We start from the raw sequence: 19,767 nt of genomic DNA, 5'->3' as shown, positions 1-19,767 counted from the left end.
GGGGGTGTTTCTACTGCCTTGGAACCGAGAAACATCCTTGGCTATCTCCTCCTTGTCAGCCTGTCGCCCAGGCTGCTAGACTCTTTATTTTGACTGTCTGTTCTCCTCACCAGTGGTTCACAGTTGATTGTTATGAGCTGAAGGGAACAGTATTACATGGAGGAAAAACAGAAGTCTAATACAGGAGCCCTCCTGCTCCCACCGGTGGCAGGCTGTTCTCGGGGATGTGGGTAATTGGCATGTCTGCGATTTCATTCCCCGTGTTATCAGGTTGACCGCGTGCCCAACTGTGATGGGTCTAACTTCATCCCTGACTCCTCAATAAAGTTAAATTTCTATATTTAGTAAAGGTAGAGTGTGCTTTAAAAATATGTCTATAATTGCTGTATATGCAGGTCAGTGTATTTCACGCTAAAAAGGAAAGATTTAGTGAGATAACAGAGGACATTTTGCCTTCTATTCAGTTGTTTTAAAGTCAGTGATAGAGACTTCCCTGGGGGTCCAGACTCTGCCCTTCCAATGCAGAGGGCACTGGTTCAATCCCTGTCAGGGAACTAAGATCCCACGTGCCATGTGGTATTGCCAAAAAGGAAAAAAAAAAAAAAATTAAAGTCAGTGATAGCCTTTTAGCAACATTTTGAAACTTTGCCTAGTATGTAGGAAATAAGTATGTGAATAAACGCTATTTAAATAATTGATCAACATATAATCTGAATTCCTCTCTGTCTGTTCTTTCCCTCGATTACCCTGTTCTATATATTTTTTTAACCAGAGGTGAAATTGACATAACACAAACTTAACCACTTTAAAGTGTACAGTTCAGTGGCATTGAGTACATGTATAATGTTGCTGCTGCTGCTGCTGCTAAGTCACTTCAGTCGTGTCCGACTCTGTGCGACCCCGTAGACGGCAGCCCACCAGGCTCCCCCGTCCTTGGGATTCTCCAGGCAAGAACACTGGAGTGGGCTGCCATTTCCTTCTCTTTTGAGTAACCATTATCTCTGTCTATTCCCAAATACTGTCTACCTCTAAAGGAAACTCCGTATCTTTTAAGCTGTTGCTCCTCTCTGCCCCTGGCATTCTGTCTCTGGGTTTGCCAGTTTTGGATGTTTTGTATGAATGGAGTAGCATACTGTGTGGCCTTTTGTGTCAATGTCTTTGAGTTAGCGTAATATTTTACAGACTGGTCCAGGCTGTGGTATGCACACTCCATTCCCTTTATGGATGAATATTACTCCATTGTGTGTTTACACCACAATTTGTTTACCCATTCGTCTTTTGATAGATATTTGGGCTATTTCCATTATTTGGCTGTTGTGAATAGTGTTATGAATATGTGTTTATACTAACACCGTATTTTAAGCTGAAGTAAAAAGGTAGCTGTCAACCACTGATTAATATCCACATCACAGCCAAGATCCCTGAGCCTTCACAATATACCTATTCCAACTCTTACTCTTGCATTACTTTGTTCAACCATCACATCAGCCTCAGGAGGTGGGTATTATTTTGCCACTTTGAAAAATGTGGAAACATCTTGGATCTATTCTGTGATTGAAACTATGTGTTCCAGAATGTGGATCTTCACCGTTAGTATTTTCCGTGGTCCCATCCTGTACTTTCAACCGCCCACCTGCTCCCAAAACTCTCGGCCTATTTGTCTCTGATTTTGAAATCACTTTGCTTTTCTTCTTCTCTACCTTCCTCTGAAAAACCACCCCTAGGTAAGTCATATACTTCTCCAGGGCTGGAATTGCTCTGCTTTTTCACTTCTTCTCCCTCAGGTTTGTGGTTCTGAGCCTGGAGCTGATGGTCTGTCACGGTTGCAAACAGAATCTATGATGGAAGGGAGCAGAGCAACTAAGGCTATATGTTCTGTGTGTCATACTGAATGTATGACTGTAGCTCGCAGAAAAACAAGTCAGCTATGGAAACAGCAAAATGGGACTTGTTATTACTTACCTAAGAAACTTAGGATACCTGCTGTTTACCTTTTAGGATTAAAATGAATACCTTTGCAACATGTGGACTTGTCACATTTATGTGGAATAAAATTGTTAACATTTGCCTTCTCTTTTTCTTCTTTCGCTTTTTCCCTGTTTTCACCACTGTAGATCTTTGTCTGGGAGCAGAATCTTGAGCAGTTCCAAATGGACCTGTTTCGCTACCGCTGTTACCTAGCCAGCCTCCAAGGTGGGGAGCTGCCCAACCCTAAAAGGTTACTTGCCTTTGCAAGCCGACCAACTAAAGTGGCAATGGGCCGCCTTGGAATTTTTTCTGTGTCATCTTTTCATGCCCTGGTAAGTAGACGCTAATGTGTTTTTGATAAATATTCATCTTGACTATTAATCCTGAGCACGATTTGACAAGAGTCTCTGAAGCGGTTTTCCAGTTTTACTGCTCTGTGTGGCTTTGTGATACGTCCTCTCTCAGCCATGGATGTAAATCTTCATTTGAATCTCTTTTGATATTTGTTACTAAGCTGGTCTTGATGGGGCCTAAATTATTGTGCAAAGAAAATATGAAAGGTATTACCTCAAGAGCTCTTCGCATGGGGTACTGGTGGATAACTCATGTCATTTTTAGGTGGTGTCGTGCTTTCAACCCCAGTATATATTTTTTCTGTTATTCTTGTGGATATGATAAGTGGAGAGCTTGTTCTCTCAAACATAAATGTGTTTCTCTCTCAGTTTCTCACACGAAGACACACACCGCATATTGAGTAGATTTCTTTAAAAATCTTCCTTTTCACTTTTTCATCATAGTTTTGAAAGTTAAAGTGTTAGTCGCTCAGTCATGTCTGACTCTTCGACCCCATGGACTCACCAGGCTCCTCTCTCCATGGAATTCTCCAGGCAAGAATACTGGAGTGGGTTACCATGCCCTCCTCCAGGGGATCTTCCCAACCCAGGGATCCAACCCAGGTCTTCTACACTGCAGGCGGATTCTCTACTGTCTGAGCCACCAGGAAGCCCCCATCATAGTTTTGGGTGACCATAAATACCTGATTCTTTTGTAGAAGGTCAAGACCTTTCTGTGTTTCTCAGCCCGACATAGGTAGTTGCTTGGGGAAGAGAATTTTCATCTGACCTCCAGAGTGGCAGATTGTGTAGTTGTTTGTTTGCAATCTGTAATTTCATGTACTTGCTAAATTGCAAACAGCTTTATGTACTTTGGGTTCCTTTCTTCTCAAAAATTGCTATGCGAGCAACACGGTTTTCGCCTATCCAAATGAACACCCACTGAAAATGTACTGCACCTTAGCACATTTACTGTGAAACTGAATGTTAAGTCCCAGGTTCCAGAAACCGCCTTGGAGAAGCTTTCCTGTGGGGCTCTGGGCTCGCTGTGTCAGCTGCGCTCTTCAATTGATTCAGAGCTGTAATTCACTCAGAGGCGTTTGTGTTCTTTATAAATAGATTAGCATCATCATTCAGATAATTAGGGTAGATTTACATTTTTAAAGAAGTCTTAAACCAATTTCTGGAGTTATTAGAACTGGCATCCTGATTTGTTCTACTAATTACAGCTCAGCTCTTGGTCTCCTGGCTACCACCTCTCCATACAGCTATTAAGTCTTATTTTTTTAGTGGCACTGGGTCCAAGGACTGTGATCAATTAATTTTGCAAACGGTCTTCAGTTTGTGGCTCTTGGTCTGTTTCTGTGAGACCTGGACACTGCTTTGTAACTTAACCAAATCTTAGTTTGCTTGTTCTGCAAAATAATTGTGAGAAAAATTCTTGTTTACCACACTGTGAGAATGTCATCAATTGAAGGAGCAGTCTTATTAAGGAAAGGGCTTCCCTGGTGTTTCAGACGCTAAAGAATCTGCCTGCATGTTGGAGACCTTGGTTCTATCCCTGTGTCAGGAAGATCCTCTGGAGTAGGAAATGGTTACCCACTCCAGTATTCTTGCCTGGAGAATTCCATGGACAGAGGAGCCTGGCGAGTTAGAGTCATGGGGTTGCAAAGACTGGGACATGACTGAGCAACTTTTTATTTCACTTTCTTATGTAGGAAGTTTGATACTCATGATGGTGCATCAGTGTTATTACTGGGTTGGCCAAAAAATTTGTTTGAGTTCTTATGGAAAAACCCTAATGAACTTTTCAGCCAACCCAATACTAAATCCCAAGCCATCCAAATGGCTGTTTCCTTCTCCTGGGCTTGATAACCTTTGGAGAAAATAATCTTGCTGTCTACCTAAAACTTCTGTGTTTCTATTATTTTCTTCAAAGCCACTGAAGCTAACCTCTCCTGTGTATGCTTAGTTGCTCAGCTGTCTCTGACTCTTTGCAACTCCGTGGGCTATAGCCCGCCAGGCTCCTCTTGTCCTTGGAATTTTTCAGGCAAAAATACTGGAGCAATTTGCCATTTCCTCCTCCAGGGGATCTTCCCACCTCAAGGTTCAAACCTGCGTCTCTTGCATTGGTCAGGCAGATTCTTTACTACTAGCGCCACCTGGGAAGTCCCTCTAAAATGAGATGATGAAATAAAAACCACTAATTATCCTCCCACAATTTATCTCCAGACCTTCTAATCTCCTCTGTCTCGATGTCTATGATTTGTGTGTGCTTTTCTTTTGATGGGCAGGCTTTTAAAATCTGACCAGCTGACAACGGGAGTGGAAGGGCTAGTAACTTTTAGCTTTATTCAGTCCATGATTTTAAAAGAGAATGTTTAATTCCATATGTGCCAGTCTCTGTTCCTTTGTTTTTTTTTTTTTTTTTTGCTAGCTACATCTGTCTCGTATATCTGGGTGTTTGTGTGTCATTGCAAACTTCTCTTTTCCATGAGGGGTTTCAGTGGGACCAGACCAGTTAAGCAAGCCTGTTTGGTATCTGTTCCTATTTGTTGCTGTACGTTTTATAGAAGGTTCTGGGCAGGGAGTTTTTACTGTCTCATTTGTTGGATACTTATTTTTTTCCTTCTCTCCTTGTCTTTTGACCCCAGAGAATGTTCTTTTCCCTTGGGGTTGAAACACTCTTCAATTTAGCCTTTGTCCAGACTTTTTTTTTCCCTTCTTTTAAGTGGGGAGCATGGGAGGAGGAGGTGTCAGGGCAACGGGGCTAGAGGAGGAGATTCGAGCACAATTTAAGTTCCATTGACCAGGACGACTTCGCATCATGCTCAGTGATTTTCAGTAATTAACTGAAGGGTCCCCACTGTACTCTTTGGAAGAAGGTTATCATTGTTCTTGTTTGCACAGATGAACAGAATGATAGAGTAATCAGGTACGGGCAACAAAGAGAGGCATTGTGTAAGCAAAGATCATTGAGAAACTCTTGAGCTCTTGTTCAACAGTTCGTTTGCCAGCTTTTTTTTTTTTCCTTCCATCTAAATCTCTTTGCTCATTTTGAGTCATTATTGTCTTGGGAGTAGCAGTAACTTTTGTAGTTTATGAGATCCCCAACAGTTTAGAGTGGTTACTATCAGAACCTTAAATGAAACAGTCCATTTGTTAAACAGAATTAAACCAACCGGTCAGCTGGGAACTGAGCACATTTATGGTTGTTTGAGTTTCTCTTCTGGACTCTGTTTGTCCAAAATTAGAAACTAGAGTTGCTGTTTACTTGTTGTAACTGTGTTACGTAGGATCTCTGCTTCTGCTTTTTCTTGTTTGTTTCTTGTTTATTTATTCATTCCGCTAACAAATAAATGTGAGTGCCTGGCATATGTCTGTACTGTCCTCTGATTAGGGTTATAGCAGTGAACGAATCCAGAGTTCTTGTCCCATTGGAGCTTATATTCTTGTGGGAAAGATGGATAATAAGTAAGCAATCAGATAAACACAAGGGCTTCCCAGGTATCTCGGTGGTAAAGGATCTGCCTGCAATGCAGGAGACCCAAGAATCATGGGTTCCATCCCTGAGTCAGGAAGATCTTCTGGAGAAGGAAATGGCACCCCACCCTAGTTATGGGAAATTCCATGGACAGAGGAGCCTGGCGGGCTACAGTTTATGGGGTCACAAGCGTTGGACATGCCTTAGCGACTAAACAGCAACACCAGATAAACACAAAAGTTCAGATATTGATGGGTGCTGTGATACACACAGACACCAGACACACACACACACACTTGACCATTCATTTCCACAGGTTCTGCATCTGGGGATTCAATCAACCATGGATTGGAAATATTCAAAAAAACAAATTCCAGAAAGTTCCAAAAAGCAAAACAAATTTGCTCAACTATTTCCATAGCTGTGATACATACAGACACCAGACACACACACACACACACACACACACACACACACACACACACACACACGACCGTTCATTTCTGCAGGTTCTGCATCTGCGGATTCAACCAACCATGGATTGGAAATATTCAAAAAAATAAATTCCAGAAAGTTCCAAAAAGCAAAACAAATTTGCTCAACGATTTCCATAGCATTTACATTGTACTTACACCTATTTACATAGAATATACATTATATTAGGTATTATAAGTAAGCTAGTGATATTTAAAATACATAGGAGATGGTATGTAGGTTATATATAAATACTATGCCATTGTATATAATCTCTTGAGCATGGGAGGATTTTGGTTCCTTGGGGGACCTAAAGACCCAGTTTCCCATGGATACTGATGGACAATTGTGTGTCCGTGTGTCCATGCATGTGTATCTGCCTGTATATGTCCGTATATAGATCTTTATAAATATGAGACCACGTGAACATTTTTTCTCTAGAATTTTTACCTTTAATACCATTTATTCAGTGGTTCTAAGCCTCATTTTGTGACCATAAGCTTAACTGATTTTGACATACTTATGTGAGCATCTTTGTATGTTAGCACATTATCATTTATCCCTTTTACAACGGTTGTTTACCTTTAGCTTAGAAAGCGATCAAATGGAGAAGAAAAAATGTTTACATATTTAACATAAAAATGTGTCCTTTATTGTTGTGTGACTTTTGCCCCCCTAACACCTTGAGTATATTTGTGGTAAGAGCTCTCTCTGGGGGAGTTTTCCCACCATTGTGTTGAGTGCCACATTTTTACCTGCCCCTGTCTAGGTTTGCTTATGTCTGAAGCTGAGAAAATGCAAGACCTTTCAAGCTCCCTCCTCTTTTTTTTTGTTTGGGACCAAAACTTTCCCGCTAATACCCTTGCAGAGAAGGTGTTTTGATTCTTGTTTCTGATGGACGTCAGGGTCTTTGCCAATCTACTCACTGGGGCTTCCAGAGTGTTTACCCTGTCAATGCTGAAAACCTCAGGAAGGTGTGCCTTATAGCTAGTGTACTCACTGCTGAGGGGGCCCCCGGGTGTTACCCAACATTGTTCATCCATGAGAAGGCGGCCAGTTGGCAGTCATCACATGGGGAGTTGCCTGTGTGGGAATCTATGACAAGTAGGTTCTGAGATATTTACCTCCAGCAACAAAGAGTGGGCGGGGAAGTTTCATTTCAAGCCCAACTCGCTGTACCTCCTGGCACTCCCTTGTTTGAAAGGAGGGCCCGTGGGTGGCCTCTTGAGACCTCCTGGCAGAAATTCCCTTAGGTTCCTGGGACTCTGCTTACCACCTGTGGGATAAAGTTCAAGCCCGAAGGATTGCCTGCAAAGACTTTATGATTTGAAAATCCATAAAGTCTCAGAGCTCCTGCACCTATTGCTTGATGCAGGTGATCACGGCAGTGGATGTAGGTTTGGTGTGGTCCCTTTCTGAACATTTAAGTATTTGTCTGGGTTCCTGGCTGGTAGCTCAAGTGTAAGGAATCCACCTGTAATGCAGGAGATACAGGTTCAATTCCTGGGTCAGGAAGATCCCCTTGGAGGAGAAAATGGCAAGCCACTCCAGTATTCTTGCTTGGAAAAATCCCATGAACAGAGGAGGCTGGTGGGCTACAGTGGGCGACAGTCCGTAGGGGTCGCAAAGAGTCAAACACAACTGAATTACTGAGCATGCACACTGGCACCTTGCAAATATCTCAATGGAGGTTAGCTTCCTTTTTTAAAAAAATAAAAATACTTTTTCCTCTCCAAAGTTAAAGTTTGTTTTAATAAAAAGATGAGTATCATATTTTAAGTGTAGATGACAGAATTGCCAAATGCATTTAGTACGTTTCCATTTTTGTAAAAAGATTATATACATGTTTGCTTGGAAGTAAAGTCAGGAAGGATGTAACCAAATATTAACAGTGGTAGTTTTCATGTTTTGGGAAACATTTTTTTGCTCTCTTTTGCTGTGTAAAATATATCCTATAAAAATAAGGAGGAAAATGTCTTCTAGCCTTTTCTATGCCTGTTTGAAATTAAATATTTTACGAAATCATGATTGAGGAAATACAACTCTTATTCCTCTTTCACCTAAACATAGGACATGCAAGGCTATAACGTGGTTTCACCATTTTTCATGGACCTGGGTCCCTTCCGTCTTATTCTGTAATCCTTGAAAATGCTTCCATCCAAATGTCCTGAACTAGCTAACATGACCTTTCTGGAAAGAGGGGAGTGAAGGATAATGGAAAACCCCCTCCTTTTGAGGATCTTTCCTGGAAATTATAAATAACGTTTCTACTTCCCTTTGACCAGAACTTCATCAGTATCCCAAGGATAAGTCCACCTGGGGCAGCCAGATGCTCAACTTTTTTTGAGATTTCTCTGACTAAGGCCAAGGAGTGATTAATCTTGGGGGACAACCGTCACTTGCTTAATGAGGAACGTAATTTTATCTAATTCTGAGAAAACAAAATAGAAGAGATAGGCAAATTTAGATTCAGTACGAAATCACAGGCACCCAAATGTGCTGTTTTCACTGTTTTTGCTGACTCCGTCACTGTTGTTTGTTAGGGTATAGGAACAACTCTGTATTATTTAGAGAGAATCTCAAGAAAGTATGGTTAGTTTAACTTGATGCTGGAGTTTGGGACTGTGACCAGAAGGACATCTGAATTCTTGGAAACCTGCTATACATTCTGTTACTGTTATTATGTATTTTTACTGAGCCAACTCATTGGAAAAGACCCTCGTGCTGGGAAAGATTGAGGGTGACAAGAGGATGAGATGGTTGGATATTACCGACTCAATGGATGAAAGTCTGAGCAAAGTCTGGAAGATAGTGAAGGACAGGGAAACCCGGTGTGCTGCAGTCCACGGGGTTGCAAAGAGTCAGACATGCCTGAGTAGCTGAACAATCACAGCAACTGATTATTTCAGACAGTGATCGAGTTTGCCAAGCTTTCGGTTATAGTTTGAATCTAGAAAGGACTCTCAGAGTTCCCATATATGTGAGTCATGGATGGAATGCTGTGGGTGGTGGGCTCAGTGTTGGCTGACATGAAACTCTTGGAGGGTGGGGCTTAGTGGGGACTTTGGGGAACAGGTCAGCAGTCCTGACTGCCTCTTGTCGATGGCCCCTCTTGCCGTCCTCAGGTGGCCGCCCGCACAGGTGAAACTGGAGTCAGAAGACGCACTCAGGCCATGTCCCGATCCGCAAGCAAGAGAAGGAGCAGGTTTTCTTCTCTTTGGGGTCTGGATACTACCTCTAAAAAGAAGCAGGGACGCCCAAGCATCAATCAGGTGGGTTCCAGGGTGGATGAGAAAGCAAGCGTAGGTTACTTCCACGGACACGTCACTTGGGATGTTCACGCATGTGTGTGTTGTTCCTTGATTGATACCCAGCGTTACACCACTTCAGCTAGCTGAAGCAAAGAAGTTAGTTGTGCTAGATGCTTTAAATAGATAATGTACACCCACAACGCTGAACTCTGCTATTAGTCTATCACCAAGCTCCCGTCCCCACCTGCATCCTTTCTAAGCCTTGCTTAATTACAGACGTACGGAAAGTGCGCTTCTTCCTGAGTCTTCCGGAAAAAAGCAGGGCTTGATGATGAAGCCATGTGGGCACCTGAGCAGTCTTTTTATGCTTCCTCTGGCGTTGGATCAAAGGCCGCCTCCAGGGCAATCTGATTATTTCTTTGCCCTTGACTGTTTGAGGTTGACATTAAAATGGGTGCCTACCAATATGAGGAACTAGGCGTCTGAGAGCGCGTACTCACCACCGTGACGTCCGTCTCGCGAGGTGGCAGGGCTTGAAGGGGACCTGTCTCAGTGCATCATGAGTGGTACCCCCTAGGGTGCTGCATTACTGGGTCTCTAATACCCAAATGCTCTGGCCTCATCACTTTGACTTTTACTAGCAAAGACCACTTTCTTGCCAGAGTTACTTCTGGGGAACTCTCTTTCCATTGTCATTTCCTTTTGGCTTTGAAAAACAAGTTGCCCCAGAGCTGCTTTGATGATAGGCATGGAAAGAACATAGGAGAGGAGGAGAATATCCAGTCCGTGAGCTGCAGAGGCACTGTGCATTTTGAGGTCATGATTAGTATTGCCAATTTGACCTGTTCACTCCTTATGCAAAGTGAGACAGGTCCATTGACTGACTCAGTCAAAAAAGATCTTGTTCATTTGGCTAGTTCAGCCATTAGTTTACTTAGGAATGACATTTAAAAGAGAAATTAGGCCTGAACGCTGAGGTACTAAGTCCTTAGCTGCCCACCATGCTCATCGTTTCTGCCTGGGATGTAGAAATGATAAGCAGATGGGGAGAGCCTGAGCAGTCATGCAGTTTGTTCTCTGGTCTTTGGGGAGAGAGGCGCGTCAAGTTGGCTGCCTGGGGTCTCACTTCTGTGTAAATTCGAAGAATAAACTGGAGGAAAGTCAATATTTCAGCGGAAAAAATCACACACAAGACTTGATGACTCTTGATTAAACGTGCAAAAAGGTGACCTTAGCAGTCAGCATTTCTCGCCTTGTTCTATGTGCATCTATTGGCCTTACAGGTGACTCAGACCATCACTATAAATGCATGCCAGGATTTGCAGTTGGCAACTCAAGTTGCATTTTTCTTCTGTTAAAAGCCTTATTTCAGGGACGTGGTCAAGACTCGCTGCTTCCACTGCAGAGGCCGTGGGTTTGATCCTTGATTTGGGAACAAAGATCCCACATGCCATACGAGCAGCCAATAAATAAATAAAATTAAAATAAAATAAAAAATATCTTAAAAAAGGAGCTTTGGTTCATGCATATGCTTCTACTTTATGGGTGCCCACTTATGTTATAGTCCATTGCTGCTGAAATATATGCCTGAATTTAAACGAATCCAAAAGAAGTTTAGCTATTTCTTTTAATCAAAGGATCATGTAATGTTATATAACCAATTCTTGTTATTCTCTCTTATCATAAGAGTTTTAAAAAACCTCTTAGCCATAAGCATACCAATAGAAATTTACTTGTTAATTTAGGACTTTGAAACAGATAAAAATTGTATGTTTCTATGTATCTCACTTGCTTTGGAGCAAAACCTTTTTCTTAATTACATACTCTATACCAACAGTACGCCATCAGTTGAGAGCCGGTATATAAAATTTCTCACATTGATGTGTTGAGATTTTGACCACCTAGTGGCATGGGTACCCTGCTGTGGTTTTAGTCATATCTTTTTAAATTGGATTATAATTGATGTGCGACAGTGTATTAGTATCTGCTGTGCATCACTGAATCAGCTAGATACATACGTAGCTATATACATACATATAGCTTCTTCCCGTCCATCTCTCATCCCACCCATCTAGGTCATTACAGAGCACCGAACTGATCTCCCTGCACTATACACCAGCTTCCCACTAGCTATTTATTTTCATACATGGTACTGTATATATGTCAAACTTAATCTACCAATTCACAGTGATATCTTTAAGTTTGTAGAATTCATTAAATTTCCAAGGGTAGACAAGTTTCTATTTTTCAAATAAGAAACTTTTCCATGGTGTTGCGGTAATATAATTCTAAATGTATGTCTCAGGTTTTGAGGATTTTTAAGTTTTTTATTGATGTATTTATTTATTTTTAAATTCTTTGGCCACACCTCGTGACATATGAGACCTCGGATCTCAAACCAGGGATCAAACCCATGCCCCCTGCATTGGAAATGTGGAGTCTTAACCGCTAGACCATCAGGGAAGACCCCTTAGTTCTGAGGATTAAAACGTAAACTAATTATTATTGGTAAATATCTGATTAGGTGTGTGGCACTGTAGTTGAAACCCGTCATTGTGAAAGAATCCGGTACATTGCATTTGTAAGCTAATTCATTTAAATTTATAGAAAAGAATCTAGCTCTAATAAGCCAATTAAAAAAAAAATTGTCCAAGAGTTGGGGAGTGATCCTGACAGAGGAATGGTTTTCGTGGTCTGCTAGCTTGTAAATTGTTTTACCTACTTGAGAGTTTGATATGAGAGAATGTGACACTTTTGTAATGTTTTCTAACAGCCATGCCCATTTCCATCTCCTTTTCATGCTTCTTTTGCCCAAATTCCTTTTTAAGATGATACTTTTGTATATGCAGGTGTTCGGTGAGGGAACTGAGGCTGTAAAGAAATCTTTAGAGGGAATATTTGATGACACTGTTCCAGATGGCAAGGTAAAAATAAACACATGTTCCTTTTCTAAAAGTACCACAAATACCTCAACATTACACAGTACAATGGTTTCTTGGGATCCTAAAATTAAGTAGACTCAGTATTAGAAACTGAAATAATCAGTCCTTTAAAATTATGTAATTGGTCAGAAGAGATGGAAAACTTCATTACAGTAAGACATTCACCTGCTGACATCACATTTTCAGTAATTATCATTTGAATGTTGTTTGCATCTAGAATAAGGGAGGAAAGTGGGGTTCTGGGTAGCAGAATATTTTATGCCATTGTAAGTTCCTCTCGTAAACAACTTCCTTCTCAAGAGGTGAGTTTGTACTGGTCTCCCTCTCTACCCACACATCCTATTTTGCTTCGATTAATTTCAAAGTACTGTTCTAATGGTATGTTCCCTTAAAAATAAAGCATACATTTGCCTCGCAAGACGAGCATCCAGTTATAAATCTCCAGACTTGGTTTAACCTTGTGCTTGGATTTAAAAGCGTCTTTCAAACTGCTCTGATTGAAAGCCCATAAAGAATATTGATTTTTTTTTCCCCTAGGCTGCTATTTTCAGCCTCTAAATGAATGGACATCCCTCATTTGAAAGACCCTAATGGTGATACCAACAAGCTCTTTGTTGGGGGAAGGGGTGGGAGTTCTGATGTTGATAATGTGACCTTGGTATGATCCTTCCATTCCCTGACTCAGAATCAATATGACAGAGTTCAGCTTTCAGTTGCCATGCAACCAAGCAGTGGCTTGTCCCATGTTGTAGATATATCTGAGCCTCTGAATTCAGGCTTCTGTTACTGGGGGGAGTGGGGAGAAGTGTGGTCACAGAGCGATCTTTTTCTCCCTTTGATACCTAACTACTCCTGGATTATGTCATTGTGGATATCAAGATAGCTGTCCTTGGAAATATTCAATAACCACTGTCTCTTTCTGATGAAATCTCATGAAGTTAAATCACTGTCCTCATGTGCAATCCAAGCACAGTTTCTGTGTTCATGTATTCATGTCTGAAGTTAGGTGATTCATCTTGAATATCATAATTAGTCTGCTTTTAATGTAGGGATGTTTTCCCCAGGCACACGAATCCTGGAAACTGCAAAAGTTGTTCCATTAGATTTCTGTCACTCTTTTCATTTTTCCGAGATACCCCTTTATTTTTACTCCTTGGCTGGAATGCCCTGTACTCAAAGAGCAGTTTAGATGCAAAATTTGGGCTGATCTAGTGCTAAGAGCATTTCTTTAAGGTGGCACGTGGGGACAGAGTGGGAAGATTCCAATTACAATTAATGGGATTTGGGCAAGTTTATTGCATTTTGACCGTGCCTTCCCTGGGGTTCAATTTATCTGTGAAAGCCAAGCCATTCACAGGCAGAGCTGAAATTGTCTTCTCCATTGAAGAATTTAGGTTAGTAGCCTTTACAGAAACATGTCCCCTATTCTGGGATCTGATCTTTTTACATATGGAAGGTGTTATGTTACCACCTCTCAGGCTTCCGTTCGGAAACTTGTTTCTTCTTATAATCTGCTGATGGCAGCACATTTTCAGTAACCTATGGGTACATATTTACCAATTCATGGATATAAACCAATAATCAAGGCTTATTTCTTACCACCTGTTGAGCATCAGCATTATTTTTACCTTGCTAAAATCTAAAGAAATTATTTCTTTGCTTACTCCAGAGAGACTAGGTTCCTAATATTTCATCAACCTGTGGAGTGTTTTTTGCTTTAGCTGTTTAACTGGCTTAGCTATAACCCAGCTGCTGAGTATGTAGGTAAGGCATGGGTCCTCCCATTCTTAGACACTTGGTACTATTCCCTGATTCAGAGGATGGACTGATGGCAACCGCCTGAGAAAAGATAGAAAACTCATCTGTGGAGTTCTCTGCACCTCATAAGGGAAATGTAGCTCTCTGTCCCTCCCAGAGCTGTGCCAGAGGTTAAATGTGAGCACAGAAATGATGCTGGTTGTGCATAGCTTGTGTTGGAACACCATCTTTAAGAATTTCCTTGGAGCCTCCTGGTTGCCTTTGAAACTTACAGCTCATCAGGGTACAGAGTCTTGCCAGAGGACTCTCAGCTCTAAATTTGAAGTGGGTTTGTGGAAGAAATCATAGCAAGAAAGCTGAACTGAATGGATGGTCCATTTCTTTCTTTCTTCCAAACTTTGATACTCAATCAGTCATGCAGTGCCCACCTGTGGATGCCATGGGTCAGGTGTGAGGTCTGCGTCTCACCTGAGACATCTTGCCCACCCCCAGAAAGCTCCTTTCTCTATAATTTCTTCCTCTCTCTGAGAGTACCCTCTATCCTTCACTCCTGCCACCACACTTCTGCCGCTGGGCCCTTTGCTTCAGAATAGATAATCCCTGTGTGCTATCAGGGGGTCTGAAATCCCCAGAGACTGACTTGCTGCTCTGCTAACTTTATTTCTTATCCTAGAGGGAGAAAGAAATGGTCTTACCCACCGTCCACCAGCACAATCCCGACTGTGACATTTGGGTCCACGAGTATTTCACCCCGTCCTGGTTCTGTCTACCGAACAATCAGCCAGCCCTGACGGTCGTTCGGCCCGGGGACACGGCCCGGGACACCCTGGAGCTGATCTGCAAGGTATGAGGCCACTTGGGGTTGTTTGCGTTGGAGGACTCCACGGACACTCAGATGCGGGTGGCAGAGGAGGGTTCTTGAAAGAACACCTTCATTTCATTCCAGAGCAGTGTTGGGTCCCCTTGTGATAATACACATAATGGATGGACCTGAATTCTTCCACACTAGGAGGAGAGGGATTCTCTTCGTAGCTTCTTGTAACATGTGTTCTTGATAGATGTGTGCAAAGCCTATTACGTGCTCACTGCATAAGTTGTAGAGAATTTAGGTTAAGAACAAAGCCGAAAATTAAGGCACCCTTGCTCACAAAATTCAGAAGTCACCGCGGTGAACATTTTGGTGTTTGTCCCTGCTTTTTGTTTGCCACAAGCACACATACATGTATTCAGTGGCATCATATTATGTGCACGGAGCTTCCCAGGTGTCTCAGATGGTAAACAATCTGCCTGCAATGCGGAGACCCAGGTACAATCCCTGGGTCAGGAAGATCCCCTGGGGGAGGGAATGGCTACCCTCTCCAGTATTCTTGCCTGGAGAATCCCAGGCACAGAGGAGCCTGGCCGGCTACAGTCCATGAGGTTGCAAAGAGTTGGACACGACTGAGAGGTCAACACAACACTCTATTACGTGCACTATTTGTAACCTGCTCTTTGACAGTTTCTAATATACCATGGGCATCTTTAGGGTAGGCAAACATTGAAATAGATGTCAAATTTGCAGTCCATGATGAGAAATTCTTCCTGTGAACAAACAATTAGCCGCTTTTTTCCTTTAAAGTGGCAAGTGATTGAACTCCCTTCCTCTGCTTACACCTTAAGTTATGGAAACTTCGTGATCATTTTCACGGTAAGCCCAGTTTCATTTTTTTGATCCTCCTTGAGTGACAGCTAGATGAACTGGATTGCCTTGAGTGAGAGAAGGGAAAGAGGAAAGAACAGGACTTTTCTTAAATGTCAGGCTTTTCTTTTACCTAATTAGCAGCATTAATAATCTTATTTGGTAGTCATGTCGAGTCTGAGAAGAAATGGTACGTCCCCATTGTATAGATGAGAAGGTGAGGCTCAGAAAGCCCTGCTTCCTTGCCTGAGCTCACATCACGGTCATAGTCGCTTGCAATGGAGGTCTTTTTTTCTTTTCCCCTTTCAGTACTTTTATTTGTTTATTTGCTGTTTAGCTGTGCTGGGTCTTCGTTGTTCCTTGGGCTTTTCTCTAGTTGCGGCAAGCGGAGAGTACTCTCTAGTTGCAGTGTGCACGCTTCTCATTGCAGCGGCTTCCCGTTGTGGAGCAGGGGCTCTAGGGCACTTGGGCCAGTGATTGCGGCTCACAGGCTCTAGAGCACAGGCTCAGTAGTTGAGGCGCCTCGGCTTTGTTGCTCCGTAGCCTATGTGGTCTCTTCCCGGATCAGGGGTCAAACCTATGTCTCCTGCTTTGGCAGGTGGGTTCTTTACCACTGAGTCACCAGGGAGGCCCGCAAGGGAGGTTTTTAATTTCTATCTGGCCGCTCCAAACTTGGATGGCTTCCTTTGTGCCAAGTAGATGGCTGCAAGAACTGTCAGTCATCTGGATTGATGGTCCGTAAGGGGTGGAAGAGCCTAGAATATATTCTTAGGGGAGTAAAATTGCCTCCTCTGAGACCACTAAAGGGAAAGTGGAAACCTTGTCATAATTTTATCCTAGAAGAAGCTGGATGAATCCAATGATGTTTTGAACCTTCTCATTCAACATGCGTGTGCTAAGCCGCTTCAGTCGTGTCCAACTCTGTGGACCGTACAGTCCTATGGGCTGTAGCCCGCCAGGCTCCTCTGTCCATGGGATTCTCCAGGCAAGAATGCTGGAGTGGGTTGCCATTTCCTACTCCAGGGATCTTCCTGACCCAGGGATTAAACCCAACTCTCTTACGTCTCCTGCATTGGCAGGCGGATTCTTCACCACTACCACCACCTGGGAAGCCCTCGATCAATACAAGTGGTTTATAAATACAGAATAACTTTCACTATCTCAACTAGTAACTCAGTTCTTCTGCCATCAGCAATTTTTGTACTTAACAAAAAGTACAAATGACTAGGACTTGGTAAGGGAAAAATCTGGCTTCATGTGAAGGAGAAATAGAACACTGTGGCTCAAATAAGCGTATCAGATCATCTCTCTGGAGGAAAAGTAGAAGGACCATTTGTTTCAGGGCAAAGCTGAAAATCAGCCCCCACATGGGTGTTAAAAATAAATGATACACCATTGCATGCTTCGATTCTTTCATGTACACGAATTCTAGCTTTTTAAAGATAATGGCATTTCTGTTCACATTTTTTATTTTAATTACTTAACAAAATTAGTCTATTGAGGATTTCTGCATCCTTTTATTTATAGATTAGCACGATTCTTTAGAGACCCATTAATATTCTGCCGAGCTGTGGGAGTTATTCTCAGAACTGCAGCTGAAGGTGTCAGAAGTAGGACTCTGGGTTTTTCATATTAGCTGAACTCTGGAGGGGCCTTCCAAAGAGTAGCATTGCTCTGGCCCCTCCTGTATGCACTGGCATTAGACTCCATCAGGAATTGGAGGGTGTGTTAGAGTTTAGCAATAAATATTGGTGAAAAATTAAACAGTGGGGAAAATAGTGATTTTAGGTACTTTTCAAGCTTTTGCTTTGATAGAAACTAAGGGAATGAAGGACAACTGTCAGGGCAACTTAGAGACCATCTTTAATTAATGAGTTAGACCAGCTGCCCTTATAAAGGGTTTTATCACTTGATGGGATTTTAATGGTGTCATTGTGACATATATCCCTTTCTCTAACAATAAAAGGTTTTTATTGTTTTTCTTGAATCCTCAGATTTTTTTTTCCCCAAAAAAACATAGAACTAGAGATAAAAGCAATATGGTGTAGAACACTCTTACATCTCTTGAGTTTAAAAACAGAAAACTTTGGTGTGTACTTCAAGAAATTGATGGTCCCCAGAAAAGCATTTGTGTAGGGTAAATTATATAGTGTGCCCGGAGCCAGGTGCCTTCTAAAGCTGAATGCTTCTTTAGGAGACACTTTATTGCAGTTAGTGGAGCTGATTTTATTCTTCAGATGGAAAGAGATAATAGGGAAAACAGTGCCACATGTTATTAATGATCTAATTAACATTGAGTGATTCCCCCCCCGCCCCCCACCTTAGAGGAGGGACCAAACAACAACGGTGATTGTCAGAATTGTCTGTCTTTTATTTCCTTATTGCTGTTCTCAATGTTGGTGATGGGTGCTCTCGCTAATATTTAATAATCAATCTTTTTCTTCTGTCTCTTGCATTCAGCTCATTCTCTTTCCTATTCTGTCTGATCCACATCATTTCACATCAGTCTGTCATCTGCCATCCGAGCACCAGTCCAGTTCTGGTATAGTAACTGTTTCCAAATCTACATTTCATGTGCAGTTCATGCTTTGAATGTTATGAAAGTGATTGTTACTAAATATAGCAGGAAGCATGTTGGCCTGTGGGTTGTGAATATATTCTGATCATTGCCATCACTAAAATAATTACAAAGAAATTCATTCATTCATACTCAGCTCTTCCATGTAGACCTGTGACTTTTTGTGTGTGTGTGACTTTTTCCTAATGAACGTGGGCATTAAAAAAATAAAAAGATCATCTTGAAGGGCAGAATAAATATCCTTGGAAGTTCTGCAGTAGCACTGTGCGTGTGCACGCGCGTGCATGGATCTCTGTATGTCCTAACTGCATGCATTTATGTTTTCTGGAGAAGTTTGACTGAAATGGAAGAATATGAGCAGAAAAGAGCCAAACGTTGATGGATTTGAAGAGTATGGTATCTGTGTTAATGGGCTCAGATTACTTATTGAAAATACCTACCTTATGTTTTATATTTCATCCTTTGGAGAAGTCATAGAAACATGTAAATTTTTAAGAAGTATGCCAACTACACTAAATGATATTTGTTTTATGGTATAATTTGTGGGTTCATTGTCTCAAAATAAATCAAATGCTAAGTAACTAACCTAAGTAAGTAAATGTGGGAAAACTAATTTGGACCGTTTAAGTTTTTTCCTGTCTGAATTTCTCCCGAGTTAGGAAATTTTCTCTTGAAAATTTTACGAGTATAATACAGGGCACAGCTTAGTGACTGAAGAGCAACAACAACAAATAGTGCAGGTCACATCTGAGAATTACTGTCTTAAAATATTCATTGATATCTGGAATTCTGTTTTTTTTTTTTTTTTAAAACACCTTGATATTGACTTGCAAATAGTGGAGGATTTTGAAATTCTTGAGAGTGCTGATAATCTTAGTTCATTAAGATTTTCTCTTTATGTTAGACCAGCCGTGACTCACTAGGGCTCATAATTGAGAAACATTTCCCAAAATGAGAAGACACACTGGTGTATTGATTAAAAGTCCCATTTTTAGGGTAACTATTTACTGATCGAACCACAGACTCCTGGGTTACAAGTAAGACCATTATCATTTTTGTGTTTGTTGTACATGCTCACGTTTATCTTTCTAAGTTATCAAGACGTTATTGTAACTTAAAGAAGTTTGAAAATACGGCGGAGGAGGGAAGGTGGTAAGAACCACCCTTTTACCATCGTTCTATTCTCCTTGTTAAACACTTCAAAGTGTGGGCTCTTGTTCATTGTTCTCTGTGCATCTGTATAAATGTTTTCAGCATGGTAGCATTTAAGGAATGGTGTCTCCATCAAAACCACCTTAAGAC

At 41.6% G+C, this 19,767-nt stretch overlaps 1 protein-coding gene across 5 annotated transcripts in view; it reads left to right on the top strand.

Moving 5' to 3' along the window:
- TIAM1 (TIAM Rac1 associated GEF 1) overlaps positions 1-19,767 on the top strand; it is a 309,949-nt gene that overhangs the window by 192,122 nt on the left and 98,060 nt on the right. For 4 of the 5 annotated variants that reach the window (XM_040227933.1, XM_040227927.1, XM_040227925.1 and 1 more), the window contains 4 exons: positions 2,115-2,300; positions 9,384-9,530; positions 12,359-12,433; positions 14,883-15,053. In XM_040227933.1, coding sequence (XP_040083867.1) covers positions 2,115-2,300; positions 9,384-9,530; positions 12,359-12,433; positions 14,883-15,053 — 579 coding nt within the window. The remainder of the gene's footprint in view (positions 1-2,114; positions 2,301-9,383; positions 9,531-12,358; positions 12,434-14,882; positions 15,054-19,767) is intronic. The other variant, XM_040227935.1, reaches the window with a different exon arrangement.

The sequence above is a fragment of the Oryx dammah genome, unplaced genomic scaffold (assembly GCF_014754425.2).
Source record: "Oryx dammah isolate SB20612 unplaced genomic scaffold, SCBI_Odam_1.1 HiC_scaffold_2, whole genome shotgun sequence".
NCBI classification, from domain to species: domain Eukaryota; kingdom Metazoa; phylum Chordata; class Mammalia; order Artiodactyla; family Bovidae; genus Oryx; species Oryx dammah.
The sequence above is the reverse complement of the archived record's forward strand: the minus strand, read 5'-3'. Positions and strand labels throughout refer to the sequence as shown.